Below are 17,453 nucleotides of genomic sequence, written 5' to 3' on the forward strand. Positions count from 1 at the left end.
TGTTGGTTAGACCATATCATAAGAATGGGCGAAGATTAATCCGCTAAAAAGGCGTATAAATACGAACCGCTTGGCGGTGCACGCAGAATTGGCAGGCCAAGGAATAGATGGCGGAAACAAGTTGATGAGGAGATGAAAAGGCGCGGTATTCCAGAGTGCGAAGCAACAAATAGAGAGAATTGGAGATCTTTTCTTAGTTCGGCCTATGGAACAAATGTTCTGTAATGGGCCAGCTAAGTAAGTAAGAGTTTCTCTCTAAACCACGACAGATGAGGATAAAGAGAACATATGTTGTTGTTGCAGTCACGTTAACGTATATGGGTGATCTTCGCTGAATTCGAACCTTTTATTCTTTTGCCAGAGGGTGCCACCGTGGTGCAATGGTATGCACACCCGCCTTGCACGCTGAAGGTCGTGGGTTCGATTCCGCGGCCACTCAACAGCAAAATACCCCTCAGTAATGTTGGCGACATTTTCTGAGTATTTCAGCCTTGTACAACTTCTCTACAAGTGGTGTCTTAGACACGCCGTTCGGACTCGGCAATAAACAGTAGGTCCCATATCATTGAGCTAATACGAATCGGGGTGCACTTATTGATATGAGAGAAGTCTCCCCTGTCCCGCCTGGGATGTTTGTGGAAAAATTATATTATTCTTTTGCCAGAAATAACTCAAGTGATGTACTGATGCCTTTAGAAAGTGAGGCATAAGCTAGTCAAGGCCAAAAAAGTTAAAACCACCAGAGATGAATGGCGTGATTAGTGCTCAAATTAGGAACCCATGGAATGAAGATGGTTCAGCCAAGGAGATATAGCCGGCAGACAAAGATGGTATGTGAGCCATTGCGGAGAATAATGCTGGAGCAAATTCAATGAAGCAAGCAGGAGCAACAATTATAGAAAAAAGCCGTCGCCGAGTCCTCATTTTGAGGACAAAATTAAAGGTAATTCCCACTATGCGGATGAAACACTGACATTTAAGGAAGAGTCCGAAAAGAAACAGCGTGGCCTGGAAAAGCAATTGCGGAGTATTGAAAGTGCATTTAATGTGAAACAAAACCTCTATGAAGAGGTGAAGAAATTTTAATCAACGCGTAAAGTTATGTTTCTCTTCTTATTATTATATTATTGCAGATCAAAAAAACACAACAAGACATTAAGTAACCCTCAATTCAATGTAGTTTCATGTTCTTAACACAAATTTCAAAAAGTATTAGCTGGATGATTCTAGGTTCGATATTTTTTGAATCGATTTGATTCCCAACTATGAAGTGAAATAAAACAACAACATTATCCAAATTTCTAAGTATTTCTAATTAAAATCGAAAGGAATTTACAGAATTTAATAAGAAATACCAGTTTTGCCCTTAATCCATTCCAAATAGCTTGTAACACGTACAAAACCGGAAGGATAACCAGCGGTACAGCCAGCAGCAGCAACAAATGATGTAACACCAACTAAAACGTTGTTGGATTCCAAAACAAGAGGACCACCAGAATCACCTTGACAGGTAGAGGTACCACCGGGGGTCGAAACACAAATGGTATTATCCGTAACTACGGCACTACCATAGGTGCCAGCACAGACGGTATTGGAGATGACTTGCAAACGAACAAAATTCAAATTGGGCGAAACAGTAGAATCTAGAATTTTTTTAGAATGATTATGACACACTCAAAACTGATAAAACAGATAACTCTATACATACCATCCGAAGTACGGCCCCAACCCGAAGCTATGGTATAATCACCAGCATAGGTAGAATAAGATGATGAAATAGCAGGCAATTTAACGGGTTGTATAGAACTGCTGAAAGACACCGAGGGTATCTTAATCAAAGAAATATCATTGGACAAATATTGGGAATTGTAACCAGTGTGTTGATGGATTTCGGAAGATTCAACAGTATAGCTGACTTTGGGACTGGTACGAACAGTGCTGCCCAAGTAGACAGTAACACGCATAGCACCAGTGGTACAATGAGCAGCAGTCAAGACCCAATTTTGACCAATCAACGAACCACCACACCAAGACGAAGAGAGAAGACTCTTTTGCAATGATAGTCCAACCTGCCAGGGGAATTGATCTTCAGCAGCTGCATGACCATTTGTAATACGTCCACCCAAAATATCATCGCTGGCTCCAGATTTGGCATCCATCAAGGGGACGGGTTCCACTTTTGGTGGTGCGGCCAAAGCGCCGCCAATAAGGCACAATAATATAACCACGCTAGTCTTCATATCACTACTACTACGGAATCGTCGTTTGATACTAACATGGATTTTGACCACTCAACAATTTTTATACACACAAAATAATGTTCGAAAAAATAACCAATGCGAAGAAAACTCCTCATCAAGAAGTGATATAAAAGCACTGATTGCCAATCAAATGATAAGATAGGCAGGAATGCGAAAAATGGCTAATCATTTCTTTTCGTTTTTTCAAAAGACAATTTTAATAGATGTCTTAAATAAAATTCAGAATTATTCGAGGATCATATGAAAAGGAAAGTAGAAAACAAAAAACAACAACAACATACATTTTAATATACTTTTGAGCGATATCATTGCCTAGCATTTCTTCTTAACGCATCGAACAGTAGTATCAGTGGCCAAAAAGGGAAAATCTAAAAAAAATACTTAAGGAAAATGTTCTGTCAGCGAGGCAAGAGGCAGTGGCGAAACCAAAATAATTATCCTTAGTTACATTTAAAGCCCGTAGGGGTTACAAGAATCGTTGAGCTACCTAAGAAGGGAACCCCATCTTTATGCCTTTAATTGCATCCATGACTACATTTATAATACCAGGTATTGATTGGGGTCCGGCACATCCTTTTTATACCCTCAGCATTTATGCTAACGAGGGTATATACACTTTCATACGAGCAAAATGTGCCTCACCGAAATAATGGTTTTAGACCCCAAGTATGTTTGGACGAAATGTGTTTCAGACAATTTGGAGTTGTCCGTCTGTCTGTCTGGCTGGAGCGCACGATAACCCTCGAACGGATCAACCGATTCAGTCCAAAATTTGGCTTTCGCTATATTTCGTCCAAACTTAGTTTAAGTTCGAAGATAGGTTATTTCGATCCACTCCTTCCGGTACATACCCCACAAAAGTTCGGAAATGTTCGGAAAATTTGTGCGCACGATAACTCTTAATGGAAGTAACCGATTTGGCCCATACTTTGCACATCGTGAAATTTCTACCAGACTTAAATGAGGTAGTAACATGGACTCAATCGGTCCACTCCTTCGGGTTCCTCCCACACAAAATTTCGGTAAAGTTCAGTTTAGGACCTGCTCACGAATCGCTTTGATATTTTGTTGTATTCACTGTCTCCCATACGACGGTACAAGTTTCATAAGGGGCAAGTCCATAATTCCTGAGAAAATAGCCTGAAAGGTGCAAAATGACAACGTGTGTAGTTGTTGGAGCGCACGATAAATCTCGAACGGATCTGCCAATTCGGTCCAAAATTTGGCCTTCGTAATATTTTGGGGATGGGGATGACGTAGGGGATGGAAGATACCAAGCAACGTTCCTGACCGGCTTTAACATGGCAAAGCCTAAGATTTATCTTGGTCCCTCTTTCATCTCAAGTGGACACTGACCTCCCCGTGGTGTCACCTGGGGAACTGCCTTTAACACCCGTTAAAGGTAGTGAGCTAACATGTGCCGCGCGTTCACCCATAAGAACGTTAAAAACTTGGATTTGGGCGTCGGGTTAGTAACCCTCCCCTAGAAAAACAGCCTACTATGAAAAAACGAAAGAAAAGAAAAACAAATCCGTCAAAAGTTGACGACCCCCGCAAACGTTTTAAGGACCATGATCTGCGAATCTGCACCTGGAATGTTCGCACTCTTTATAGTGAAGGTGCAGTTTACGCATTGGCAGATGTACTTGAAAAGTACAAGGCCGACATTACTGCCATACAGGAAATACGATGGAATGGGAAAGGCGTCACAACATAGCTGCCATGATACAAAGCATGAGTTTGGTTGCGGATTTGTAGTTGGTCGGAGGTTAAAACATCTGGTCTCCAGCTTCACCCCAGTGAATGAAAGACTCGCTGCAATTCGATTAAAGGCAAAATTCTTCAACATCAGCTTTATTTGCGCTCATGCTCCCACTGAAGACAAGGACGAACACACCAAAGACATTTTTTACGAGCGCTTAGAAGAAACTTATGACCGTTGCCCTGCCCATGACATTAAAATTATTCTAGGCGGTTTTAATGCCAAAATTGGAAAGGAGAATATCTTTGGCCCATCAGTCGGGAAATTCAGTCTCCACAGTGAAACATCTGACAATGGTATGAGGCTGATAGACTTTGCAGCTGCAAGAAACATGGTAGTTAGCAGTACCAGATTTAAGCATCTCCATATTCATACGGGTACCTGGCTGTCGCCAGATCAAAGAACAAGAAATCAAATTGATCATATTGTGATAGATGGAAGACATTCATCGAACGTGTTGGATGTACGATCGTTCCGAGGCGCAAACATTGATTCGGACCACTACCTTGTTGCGGCAAAGGTACGTACCAGATTAAACGTAGCAAACAAAGTGCGAACAGACACAACACGGAAGTTTGACATCGGTAAGCTGCAATCACAACAGATAGCCACAGCATATTCCACTCAACTGGTCCAACTGCTTAATCAAAGCACTCCTCGTCCCGACAACATATCAGGACAATGGCAAAACATTGCCCACTCCATGCAAACAGCCGCAAAATCAGTACTTGGATACCAGAGACCTTCACCAAGGAATCCATGGTATGACCAGGAGTGTCGTGCTGCTAACGAAAAGAAAAATGCGGCATATAGGGCTACTTTACAATCAGTAGCAACGCGTAGCGCACGAGAGAGGTATCGGGAGAAAAGGAGAGAGGAGAAACGTCTTTTCCGCAGGAAAAAGAGAGAGATGGAAAAGCGGGAGTGTGAACAAATCGAGATATACAGGAGACAGAATGAAGTCCGAAAATTCAACCAAAGAGTGAAACATCAAACTGATGGCTTTGGAACTGGCACATCCTCCTGTAGAGACCAGCAAGGTAATCTGGTAACTGATACAGATAGTGTGCTAAGGATATGGAAAGAGCATTTTTCCAAACTGTTGGTATCCAATAGTAGCGGAGTCGACGAAGATACCACAGATCCAATCCAAGAAGACGGTATTGAATGTATACCACCCGGCCAAGATGAGGTAAAGACAGCAATAAACCGGCTGAAGAATAATAAGGCAGCAGGAGCTGATGGCCTACCAGCCGAGCTGTTTAAAACCGGAGGCAACACGCTGATAAGGTGTATGCATCAGCTAGTTAGCTCCATCTGGCAGGAAGAGCGCGTACACGACGATTGGAACCTGAGCATCCTGTGTCCCGTCCATAAGAAAGGAGATAAGACTTTATGCTCCAACTACAGGGGCATAAGTCTTCTCCCTATCGCATACAAGATAGTGTCAGGGATATTGTGCGAACGACACAAGCCAATGGTCAACGAAATAATTGGACCATACCAATGTGGCTTTAGACCTGGCAAGTCCACCATTGACCAGATATTTACCCTGCGCCAAATCCTGGAGAAGACCCAAGAGATGCAGATCGACACCTACCACCTTTTTGTCGATTATAAAGCAGCCTTCGACAGCCCGCTACGTTCAATGGTATTCCAAGCAATGTCTGAATTTGGTATCCCCGCAAAGCTCATTCGGCTTTGTAAAATGACTCTAACTGACACAAGATCTTCAGTTAAAATAGGAAAGAACCTCTCCGAGGAGTTTTGTACCAAAAGAGGTTTCAGGCAAGGAGACAGCCTTTCGTGTGACCTTTTCAACATCCTGCTAGAAAAGGTTATAGGAGAGGCAAACGTCAAAAGAAGTGGCACAATCTACACCAATAGCCACATGTTACTTGCTTATGCTGATGATATAGACATCATGGGACGATCAGTAAAAGAAGTAACCGATACCTTTATGAAGGTGGAAGAAGAATCTGCTAAAGTGGGTCTGGCGGTAAACGGCGAGAAAACCAAGCTGATGGTGTCGACGCGCAATGCGTCCGTTGAGATCGGACCAGCTGTTGAAGTTGGTTCCTATAATTTTGAGGTAGTAAAAGACTTTGTATACCTCGGCACCGCCGTAAACACAACAAACGACATTAGTTGTGAAATAAAAAGAAGAATTGTATTGGCCAACAGATGCTACTATGGCTTAAGTAAGCACTTTAAAAACAAAGCCACAACTCGTCAAACAAAAATAACGCTTTACAAAACACTGATACTACCCGTGCTAATGTATGGGTCCGAACCCTGGGTACTTGCGCAAGCAGATAAGGCAGTGCTTGGCGAATTTGAGAGAAAAATTCTTCGAAAGATCTACGGACCGATCTGCGTTGACGGTGAATATCGACGTCGTATGAACCACGAGCTGTATCTGCTATACAAGGACATCAATATAGTTAAATGTATCGAGATGCAGCGATTGCGTTGGCTAGGCCATATCATAAGAATGAGCGATGATGAACCCGCTAAAAAGGCGTATAAATTCGAGCCACATGGCGGTGCACGCAGAATTGGCAGGCCAAAGAATAGATGGCGCAAACAAGTGGATGATGAGATGACAAGGCGCGGTATTCCAGAGTGCGAAGCAACAAATAGAGAGAATTGGAGATCTTTTCTTAGTTCGGTCTATGGAACAAATGTTCTGTAATGGGCCAGTTAAGTAAGTAAGTAAGTAATATTTTGTCCAAACATAGTTTAAGTTCGAAGATAAACCATGTCGGTCCACTCCTTCAGGTACCTCCCTCACAAAAATTCAAAAATCTTCGGAAAAAATATGCGCACGATAACTCTTGAAGGGAGTGACTGATGTAATCCATACTCTGCACATCCTAATATATCTACCAGATATAGATCAGGTTCGAATATGGAATATATTTGTGCACTCCTTTGGGTACCTCCCACACAAAATTTCGGATAGGTTCACTTTGAGACCTGCTCTCGAATCACTTTGATTTTTGTTGAAGCGATTTGCATTCGCTACCCCCATTACGACGGTAAAAGTTTTTTTCAGGAGCAGGTCCATATTTCTTGGGAAAACATCCCGAAAGGTGTAAAAAGCCCTATTTCACCATATGTGGCTCTCGAACTGTTCTACCGATTTGGTGCAACATTTGGTCTTCGTCATATTTTATCCAAACTTAGTTTCATGGGGCAATACCGGTCCCCAACTTTCGGTACTTCTCCCCAATATTTAAAAAATGTCACTAAAATGCTAGGACGATATCACTTGAATGGTGCAACCAAATTGGCCCAATATTTGGATCTCCTAATATTTTGTCAAAATTTAGTTTAACTTCTAAAATGGCCCATATCGGTCCTCCCCAAGGATACCTCCCCCACAAAATTTCAACATTTGTGTCTTATGCTAAGTTTACATTTACGAAATCCACTCGATTTCAACTGTCAATTCCATAGCTCAAACGTCAAATGAAATCTCATCTGGATTTCATCCCAGCAAAATGTTCGATGCCAAAGATGACATTCAATCATGGGTGCAAGTGATCTAGCATGTCATCTTTTTAGCATCTTCATTGATGAATTTTATATGAGCGTGGACCCCAAAAGATGACGTTCTTTTCTGGATCCTAAGCATGTCATTTTAACCAATGCGTTGACATGTCATTTCCACCAATGCTTTGGCATGTCATTTCCACCAATCATTTGACATGTCATTTCCACCAATGCTTTGGCATGTCATTTCCACCAATCATTTGACATGTCATTTTAACCAATGCTTTGGCATGTCATTTTCACCAACCCCTTGGCATGAAATTTTCATGTCTTGTTTGGAAAATGGAAATGCTGTATTGAAATATGGTTTTCATGAAAAACAAAACACTTTATTAATTCAAACGAACTCATGACATAGCTACAATTAGTTTATCAGTTTAGTTTTTCAAAAGTTTACATCCAAAATTGCAATGTAATCACCACCGCTGCAACGCAAAAGATTACTTCCTCCGTTCTCCGCAACTGATATTATTTCATCTTACAAAAGGTTTTTTCAATTATCTTCCCATCACCAGTTCAGATTTCAACATGGACTCCAAATGCACTCCTTTGAGTATTTTTATTTCGTAAATTACTTTTATTTTATAATTTTGTTATTTTATAACAACATTTTGGTAATTTATACTCTTTTGTTTAGTGACGGAAATATGTATGTAGGGATCTACAACCCGGCGTGCTTTAGGGATCACTAAGAACAAAATGTAACGAACGGGGAGGAGAGACTTTTTATGGAAAATACCATTTATGCTTAATTAATTTATTTTTAATTGTTTCTTTCCAAAAGTAGTTTCTTCTTTATTTTCAGATTCTTGTTCCTTTTCGTTTCGGACTTTTTTTCAAATTCCAAGAAGCGAGATTTGATTGATTTCATTCTATGTCAAATTCAGAACAGTCAAGGGAACTTTTAAAATAGCAATGTGTGCAGTCCGATTCTATTTTAGCTCGATTGTTCATATAATACCAATTGTTTAGAAGTTTTAGTTGTTTGATATGCAGGAAATGTAAGACAACATCACGACGACAGTTCTAACAACTTTGGTCTGTTCCAGAAACTGCAAGAATCTACTTATTTTTACTACGATAACAATTTTTCCTTTATGTTATCGGAAAAAATAGTAAAAATTAGTAGATTTTTGCAGTACTGGAACATACCAAAATGAAAATAAACAGGTGTTTAAATAAAAACACAAACATCATCTCTATTGGATCGATGGAATGGGTACAAATGCCGATGAAAAGATCGGATCTTTCACGACTTCCTTTGAACCAATGCAAAAGATGACATGAAATCACGTCATCGCAAAGAACCCCTTCCGCCAAATTTTGCTGGGTATGGATTTGACAGTTGAAATCGAGTGGATTTCGTAAATGTAAACCAAGCATTAGTGCAGTTAATTCCTAATCCACATTTTTGTCGGCAAGTTCAAATGTTGAAAAAGATCCACAAAAATTCTGAAGAGAATTGTTGGGAGAGTACTGTCCCTTTGTTAAACAACGGCTGACATGGCTCTCATTTGGATTTGTTATTCTCTGTTGTTACGACAACGTGCAGGCGTGTACATCAACGGATGAAAGTATGAATTCACATTGGCTGAGGGTATACCTCTGTCGGCAAAGCCGACTGACACTTTTTTACTTGTTATTCTCCGAAATGTATCCACTCTTGTTTGTCTTTTGAAGAAATGTGTAGGGATCAACCAACTGGTTTTTTATCTGTAGGCATCTCTACAGCAACTGCTTAAAAAATGTATCGAACGGATTGCATTTTTCATAACTCTGTTGGACTACATCGAAAGATGTTGTGAAATCATAACTCCAATTTTACAACTTCCAAATTTTTTGCTGGATAGTATTGTTTGGGCTTGAATGGCAACAATGGGTGTTGAAATCAAAGAAAAGTGCAAACACTTTTGTTCTATGTCCTGATGTTTTCCTCTATCAGGGCAACGCAGTTAATGACTAGTCTAATATGGGGCAAGCCTGGCTGATACAGGACTTTCCATATGTCACTAAATTGTTTGTACGTACTCTAGATATAACCCTTAATGATTTTTCATAGTAATTTTTTGGAAACGTATCCCAATGCTATCATCTTCTCTAGATCGATATTTTCATGTAAAAGATGTTTGAGTATTTTATTTCAAATTACTCTTACCTATGCCTAATTATATAAATTTGAATTGCCCTTTTATTGCTCGTATTTGCATTCCAATGATAAACTTACACATTCATATGTCAAAACGTTTTTTTTTATTGGAGTAGTTCAAATTCCGTAAGTCCATATTTACATTAGGCAATTTGTCGATGAGAGAGGGTGTTGAGAGGCAAAGCGTTACCATATGCGTCAGCTCCCTCTCCTTCAAAGTGACAATTGCCGCAACGAAAATCACCTTATGTAAATATGTACTAACTGTTTTTTAATTATATTGAATATTGTTATGGAGTAGTCACAACTCAATCAAAAAGTTTTTTAATAAGATTTTTTATATAACTTATTTTACTACAATTAATTCTTAAACTTTGTAAGTTTTGTTTGGAGTAGTTGAACATCCCTCCCACTCCTTCCTGGAGTAATTTTAATTCATGAATTTTAAATCAAAAGTTTTCTGTAAGGAGATGCAAATTTATATATTTTTACCCTTTTTTATGATAGTATTTTGTTTTGATTGAAATAGGTTAACACCTTTCCTTATTAATTTTAAGCTACTATATTGAGTCATGCTATTTGTTATTTTAAATTCAAATGTAGTATGCAGCCCTAAGGCTGAAGGACTGGGCATTATAAAATGGAAATAAATTGAAAATAACTTCAAAAACTAGAAATTTCTAGCAAAATTGCCTACAAAGGGACATAATTTACAATCATGCCAAAATTACGTCAGGAACATCTTTTTTCTATCGGAATCATTGACAAAACTACTGAAGACGATAGGGAACCAATTATTCCACCATCCTGATTACTAAAATTGCATAAACAGCGAAAAATTTGGAAATGAATAATCGATTATTGTTATGCATCATTTCCAATGCTCAAATTAAAAATGTTCATTTTTTGTTTTCCGGTAAAATTTTAGTATAACGGTGCAACTCAAGAAATAAAATGGAAGAGGAACCGAAATGTACTAGCCACTTTCGAAAGCAATAAAATTACGCCAGGAAAATCATTCCTTCTGTCGGAATCAATGAAAAAAACTAATGAAAACGTTAGAGAACCAATAATTCCACAAATTAATTACTAAAATGGCATAAAAAGCCAACGATTTGGAAATTATAAATCGATTATTGTGTTGCATCATTTTCAACGCTCAATTTAAAAATGGACTTTTTTATTTTCCCGGCTGTTCGCCAAGGGGTAAGGCAGGGAATACTAGTTTCGATCCACGCCACTGGATCTCACCAGTTCCCTTGTTTCTTGTTTGTGGATATTCTCCACCGAAGTTATTTTTCAATAACTTCTTCAACAAGAAACTTTTTATACCCAAACATCAATCGTCAGCTCGAAGTATAAAGGTGAACAAAGAAAAACCTTCAATGCGAAGTTTTTCTTTGGCAACCTAACACAACTCCGACGAAAGTGTTTACGAAACAAACTAAACCTTTTCCCACTGCTATGTGTCGTAGAATTTCAACGAATGCACATAACAAAATGCTGTTGGTAACTAATCGCTGCCAACCATACAAACGGTGGCAGTGTTTCTGAAATCGAACATTGGTGGCGTCGTTTTTTATTGGGATAGCTATTACAATTTTGTTTTTTCAAAATAGTCTGGCTTAATCCCATTATTGTTGTTTTATTATTTTAAAACAACTAATTTATTAGTGGAAAAAGGTTTGGCATTGTTCGCCAAGGGCCTTACCTTGTTGGCAGTTTGTATGGTTGGCAGCGACTAGCTACCAACAGCATTTTCTTATGTGCATTCGTAGAAATTATACGACACATAGCAGTGGAAAAGGTTTAGTTTGTTTCGTAAACACTTTCGTCGGAGTTGTGTTAGGTTGCCAAAGAAAAACTTCGCATTAAAGGTTTTTCTTTGTTCACCTTTATACTTCGAGCTGACGATTGATGTTTGGGTATAAAAAGTTTCTTGTTGAAGAAGTTACACTGTGCGACACGAAAAAATTAACCACATTCTGACACCGCAGCGTGATAGAAGACGAAAAATAAGAAGACACGTGTCTCGGCGTTTTTCCCTGTTACTTCGAATTTCGCGGTTATGGGCCCCCAAAGACCTGAGGCCTTGATGTCAAAAAGGACCATTTTGTCAGGCTCATATCTTCTAAACCGCTAAGAATTTTGGTTTACTCGTGGAGGCAAAATTGTAGATCTCATCTTAAAGAATAATAATTGTGAAGACATAAAATCCATTCAACCTTATCTTCAAGGTCAAAATCGTTAAGCTCAAGTTTCCGTTATAATTTTTTTCTCAGATTTTGGCCTACAGATATCAAACCGATCAAATTTGAATCAAACAACCAACTACAAAAATGTACCTTAGATCTCAATAAACAACTTTCTAGAACATACGAACACTGTATAGACGGTTCTTAAAGGTCAAAATAGCAAAACAAATGCAATTTTTATTTTCTTTTTTCGGTTTCTGCTCCATAGAAATTAAACCATTTAAAATTCAAGAAAACATTCAACCACAATAATGTAGCGAATATATCAGTATACAACTTTGTGGAACATCAGAGCCCACTACGAACTGTTCTTAAAGGTCAAAATAGCAAAAACCTTTAGAAAATATTCGATTTTTATACTTTTTTTCTCCGATTCTGGCCAAAGATACCGAACCGTTCAAAATTCAAGAATACAAGCAACTACAAAAATGTACCTAAGATCTCAGTTAACAACTTTCTAGAACATATGAATGTTCTAGGAACGGTCCTTCATGTTCAAAATTCACTAACGATTATATTATGGTTAATGCTCAGGTCTGGAAATAACAAACTGTTCAACACTCTAGAAAATTTGAAAGTTTTGCTATTTACGGACCTGACCAGGAGAGAATGGGTAAAACTAATGGAATTTGAGCTTTAATTTCTATGGAGCAGAAACCGAAAAAAGAAAATAAAAATTGCATTTGTTTTGCTATTTTGACCTTTAAGAACCGTCTATACAGAGTTCTTATGTTCTAGAAAGTTGTTTATTGAGATCTAAGGTACATTTTTGTACTTGGTAGTTTGATTCAATTTTGATCGGTTTAATATCTGTAGGCCAAAATCTGAGAAAAAATTATAACTGAAACTTGAGCTTAACGATTTCTACCTTGAAGATAAGGATGAATGGATTTTATGTCTTCACAATTATTATTCTTTAAGATGAGGTCTACAATTTTGCCTCCACGAGTAAACCAAAATTCTTAGCGGTTTAGAAGATATGAGCCTGATAAAATTGTCCTTTTTGACATCAAGGCCTCAGGTCTTTGGGGGCCCATAACCGCGAAATTCGAAGTAACAGGGAAAAACGCCGAGACACGTATCTTCTTATTTTTCGTCTTCCATTACGCTGTGGTGTCAGTATATGGTTAATTTTCCATGACACAAAAAATTACACACAGTGTTATTGAAGAATAACTTTGGTGGAGAATATCCACAAACAAGAAACAAGGGAACTGATCCAGTGTCGTGGATCGAAACTAGTATTCCCTGCCTTACCCCTTGGCGAACAATGCCAAACCTTTTTCCACTAATAAATTAGTTGTTTTAAAATAATAAAACAACAACAATGGGATTAAGCCAGACTATTTTGAAAAAACAAAATTCTTCAAAATGTGAAAATAGGTGTGTTCGTTTACTTAACAATTTTTACAAGTCCAGTAACTTCTTGTAAACGACTAAAGGCCTGCGTACATAAGCTGCCTTGCCTGCTTACCTTGATTTCTTCTGATAAAAGAATAAAAAAGAAATGGGCAACCCAGTTCGACATTTCCTCGGCCTTCTTTATTCTTTTGCAGAGCAGCTTATGTACGCAGGCCTTAAGGTTTTTTGCATTGTACTGTAGAGTAAACGAACAACATCCAGTAATGTCATGTTCACACGAGCGTTTCAATTACGTTGTTCGCCTGTCGAACGACGTACACGAATTAACCCGTTTCCACGACACCATTCGTAATTAACAGAAACATAAACAAAATTTCCTTCATTTTTGCTTCCGTGTTTTCACGAAAATTTGAACCGAAATACATAAAATATACATTAAATGAATAGGAAAAGCAATAGACTTTCCTTCAAATGTATCTTCCATATTTAACTACACAGATTTCATTCATTTTTTTCATAAATTCTGAATAATTTTGTATTTTCAATATATTGTTACGAATGTAACTGATAGGTTTAAGTTAATTTAGTTTAATTTCCGTTAATTTAAAAATTTGAATTGTAACGTAAAGTTTTTATTATGCAGTTACTTTATTTAAGCAACAACAACTACCATGTAGAACTCTCTTCATTATTCTAGTTGTTACTTTACCTTTTATTAATGTGTTTTTGTTTGTTTTGCCATAATCATGTAATTATCGTTTAGTTGTCATTTCTTATTTCTTGCATTTGTTTGTTGTTGTAATTGCGTCATTACTGAGCTTGTCTTCTTGTATGTATGTGAGTATGGTTGTTCGCTTATGGGGTTTCTACAAGGTATGTTTTTTACATAACGACTGTCACTTTTTACAAATCTGAATTTTGTACACATGGTGTGAACCATACAGAAATTTCAATGCATGAAAGTGTTATGTGCATACATATGTATATTTTTCGAATAGAACGCGCTCTATTCTCGTCTGTACAACCAATGGTAAACAGCTGTTTTGTTTGTACGCGATATAAATAAAGAAAACAACAGAAAACGAATGAAAAATAATATTTTGCCGTGCAGAAGGAATTACATATGGGCGAAAAAAATGAAAGTTGCTATGCATGAATATGTAAAATACAGACCGTGTAAAAACCGCATTAGTGCGAATGTGCGTCTGTGTGTTCGCTGCACAGATTCGAGATGTTGCCAGATTTTGTGGATAATTCTAGACCAAGGAGATTTTGGTTATAAATAGCGGAAGGAGCGGCAACATTGAGTGAGTTGTGTTTTAAGCGTTGAACTGAACAGATCGGTTAAAGAAGTGCTGCGTGCTAACTAGATACAAGCTGTGTGCTTAGTAATTAAAGTCGGTTCCGAATAAGTGTAATAAAGTAAATAAAGCATTGTAGAAACGTAATCTAAAATGAACCCTGTTTATTTGGTACAAATCGTATCGGGGAATAAAACAACGTCTACACGGAGATTAGTTAAACCTAATTCCGTAACAATATTTTGATATGTTTCTATTTTAAAAATTAAAGAGAAAGAGACATGTCAAAACAATATTTGTGTATACAGACTTTCAGTTATTTGTTTCCTTTTTGTTTCTGATTTTTACGTGATTTTGAACTAATGGACAAGAAATGTGTGTGGAGTTAAGAAGGAAACACAACCATCTTCCTTCTGCATCTGTATAAAATGTTTAGTTCATTATTTTTCATTCATTTTTTTTCCTTTTCTCTAAAAATGTTTGTGTTTTCAAAAAATTTTTCAATTTTGAATTTATAAATTCTCTCATTTGTTAGGGATGGGACATACTTATTCGTCGTTCAGAGAGTATTTCTAATCGAACAACGTAGAAAAATCGTCGTTCGTTCATAGAATTTTTTGTGGGGAAATAAGTAATTTATTCGTAGTTATGGGTCGAACAACGAATAGAGAACGAAAGACGTACCGTGGAAACGGGCTATAACAATTTGTACAAATTTTGAGTAAACGAACACACATAAGCTCTGTTCCAGAACTAACAAGTTTTTACAATTTTTACTTTTACACATTTTGCGTTCCCGTACACAAAATTTATATGAAAATCGTTTACGACTTTTACCACTTTATAAAGTACGGGAACAGGATAATAATGTTTGTTCACGTTTTTTAAACAATTTATTCACAATAACAAACAATATGGCAGATTGAAATCACGACGCCTGCGTTGTAGGCCACCATATAATTCCATCGTGGTGTACAATCTACTTGAGGTAAGAATAAATGTAAAGCATTCATTCTTGTAAATATTTACAAGGAAACATAAAATTTGTTGCTAAACTCGATTGATGTAAATGCCCTATTAGTTGTAACCGGCGTCAATGCCAACATCGCTCGGCTTTGTTGTGAAATTATCAGCTGACGATTTTGCCAATTTCTCAACATTCGTAAACAAACGATTTTTGTTCACATAGTAAACAGAATACAGACGCCATTTTACTTTGTGCTCATGTTTATCGTTTCGTTTTCTTTGCACCCAATCCAATTGAACTAGTTCGTTAGTGAACACAGAACACACACAATTCATTTGCAAATTTATTTTTCTTATTTTTTGCACGAGAATTGAATTAAAGACGATGGTAATAATTGGTCAAATTGCTCCCCCAACTGAAGGAGTTGTCTTTACATCAGACAATGTAACATTGAGAATAGAACAGAACAATATTGGCAAGGGAAATGTGTATATTTCACAAAGGTGAGATGTCAATGTTCGTCGGGCTTTTGTTTTCTTTTTTCGGCATGCTTTTGTTTTTTGATTTTGTTAGTTCCCTTATGTGGAAACCGGCCAATGAACCCGATGGCATATCGATATCATGGAAACGCATTGGTGTGCATGGTACTGCCAGTGTTCCAGCCAAGTGCATATGTTTTGTAATTGATCGTCACATAAGATGGCCAGGATCATCGGATGCTACTACTAATGGTAATGGGGAAGCTAAAACCACTACAAATGGAGATGGTAATGGAAATAGTGCCGACGAGGAAGACGACGGTGAAGAGGAGGAGGAAATCTTTGAAGATGCTGAAGAGGATCAGCTAACAGAATGTTGGTTATTGCCCGATGATGTTAATATTGTGGATACAATGTATCAGGTGGGTAAAAATGTATAAATATATGAATAATAATGTTTAATCCTATTTTTTTAGGCCATGACTGAATGCCAGGCCTTACATCCCGACTCTGATGATAGTATATCTGGTGATAGCGACATGGAATATGATGAAGAGGATGGTGATGGGGAATTTGATGATGCTGGTGAATATATAACCACTGGAAATGGTGATGGTGCCGCTGTTGATACCGCTTGTACGGGTATGCACAATTTATCTGTTGATCAGTTTGCCGATGCAGAAGAGTGAATGAAAAATGATGGAATATAAAATAAAGATAACTTTTTTGTACACGATACTTTTTTCCAAATTGACTAAAAGTCATAATTTGGTCGTCATATTGCATTTCTATTGACTGATCGATCGCGATATATTGTAATATCATAAAAGAGAAGAAAATTTATATATAATCAACATTTATATGAAATCATTTAAAATAATCAGAAACAAAAAACACACAAAAATGAAAAGACTCTTTATATAAGACCTCATCATAATAGTTTTAAAACTACTCCCCAATAAAATATACAATAAATGAATATGGATACAAATTAGATTTTTGTTGTAATTGTTTATAACCCCCCTAGGATTAAATGCTATTTGTCTGGGACCCCACAAAGGAACATTCTTGGTTAGCGTAAAATATCCTGACCATATCCCAATCACCATCTTGTGGGTAGGCCCGACACATCCAGGCACATCAGGAAGGATATCCACGCTCCAGAGGAAGAGGTCCAACAATACAGGAGGGACCCCCTAGATCAACAGGACATAAGAAAATATAGTGCGAATAAAGACCTCTGAGTACATCCCCCCTCTATCGCAGCTGAGGAGCGTCAGCTGCCAAGACAATCCAGAGTAATTTTGGCTCAACTACTCTCGCGATATTGCAGTCGCCTAAATTCTTATTGGGCGGAAATCT

The 17,453-nt window shown here is 37.7% G+C and overlaps 2 protein-coding genes across 2 annotated transcripts; one reads left to right on the forward strand and one right to left on the reverse strand.

The window, feature by feature from the left end:
• Window positions 1-1,289: 1,289 nt before the first annotated feature.
• LOC141404227 (serine protease 1-like) lies at window positions 1,290-2,273 on the reverse strand. Its single transcript, XM_073987610.1, has 2 exons — window positions 1,709-2,273; window positions 1,290-1,643 (listed from the first exon to the last, which is right to left on the reverse strand). Exons 1-2 carry the CDS (start codon window positions 2,238-2,240, stop codon window positions 1,342-1,344), a joined length of 834 nt encoding a protein of 277 aa, XP_073843711.1. The 5' UTR covers window positions 2,241-2,273; the 3' UTR covers window positions 1,290-1,341.
• Window positions 2,274-15,846: 13,573 nt separating this feature from the next.
• On the forward strand, window positions 15,847-17,082 carry icln (chloride nucleotide-sensitive channel icln). The gene is made up of 3 exons (XM_073981466.1): window positions 15,847-16,115; window positions 16,186-16,513; window positions 16,568-17,082. The coding sequence occupies exons 1-3, from the start codon at window positions 15,997-15,999 to the stop codon at window positions 16,778-16,780; spliced, it is 660 nt and encodes a 219-aa protein (XP_073837567.1). The 5' UTR covers window positions 15,847-15,996; the 3' UTR covers window positions 16,781-17,082.
• The last annotated feature ends 371 nt before the right edge of the window (window positions 17,083-17,453 follow it).

The sequence above is a fragment of the Musca autumnalis genome, unplaced genomic scaffold, assembly GCF_047663935.1.
Source record: "Musca autumnalis isolate F117 unplaced genomic scaffold, ASM4766393v1 scaffold_4, whole genome shotgun sequence".
Lineage (NCBI taxonomy): Eukaryota > Metazoa > Arthropoda > Insecta > Diptera > Muscidae > Musca > Musca autumnalis.

What these genes read in the sequence shown, in the direction of transcription:
- LOC141404227 (XM_073987610.1), bottom strand. Translation starts at nt 2,240, where the DNA reads ATGAAGACTAGCGTGGTTATATTATTGTGCCTTATTGGCGGCGCTTTG. An exon ending in TTGGGGCCGTACTTCGGATG is followed by an intron (nt 1,644 to 1,708) that starts GTATGTATAGAG and finishes AAAAAATTCTAG; the next exon opens with ATTCTACTGTTTCGCCCAAT.
- icln (XM_073981466.1), top strand. Translation starts at nt 15,997, where the DNA reads ATGGTAATAATTGGTCAAATTGCTCCCCCAACTGAAGGAGTTGTCTTT. An exon ending in AATGTGTATATTTCACAAAG is followed by an intron (nt 16,116 to 16,185) that starts GTGAGATGTCAA and finishes TGATTTTGTTAG; the next exon opens with TTCCCTTATGTGGAAACCGG. An exon ending in TTGTGGATACAATGTATCAG is followed by an intron (nt 16,514 to 16,567) that starts GTGGGTAAAAAT and finishes CTATTTTTTTAG; the next exon opens with GCCATGACTGAATGCCAGGC.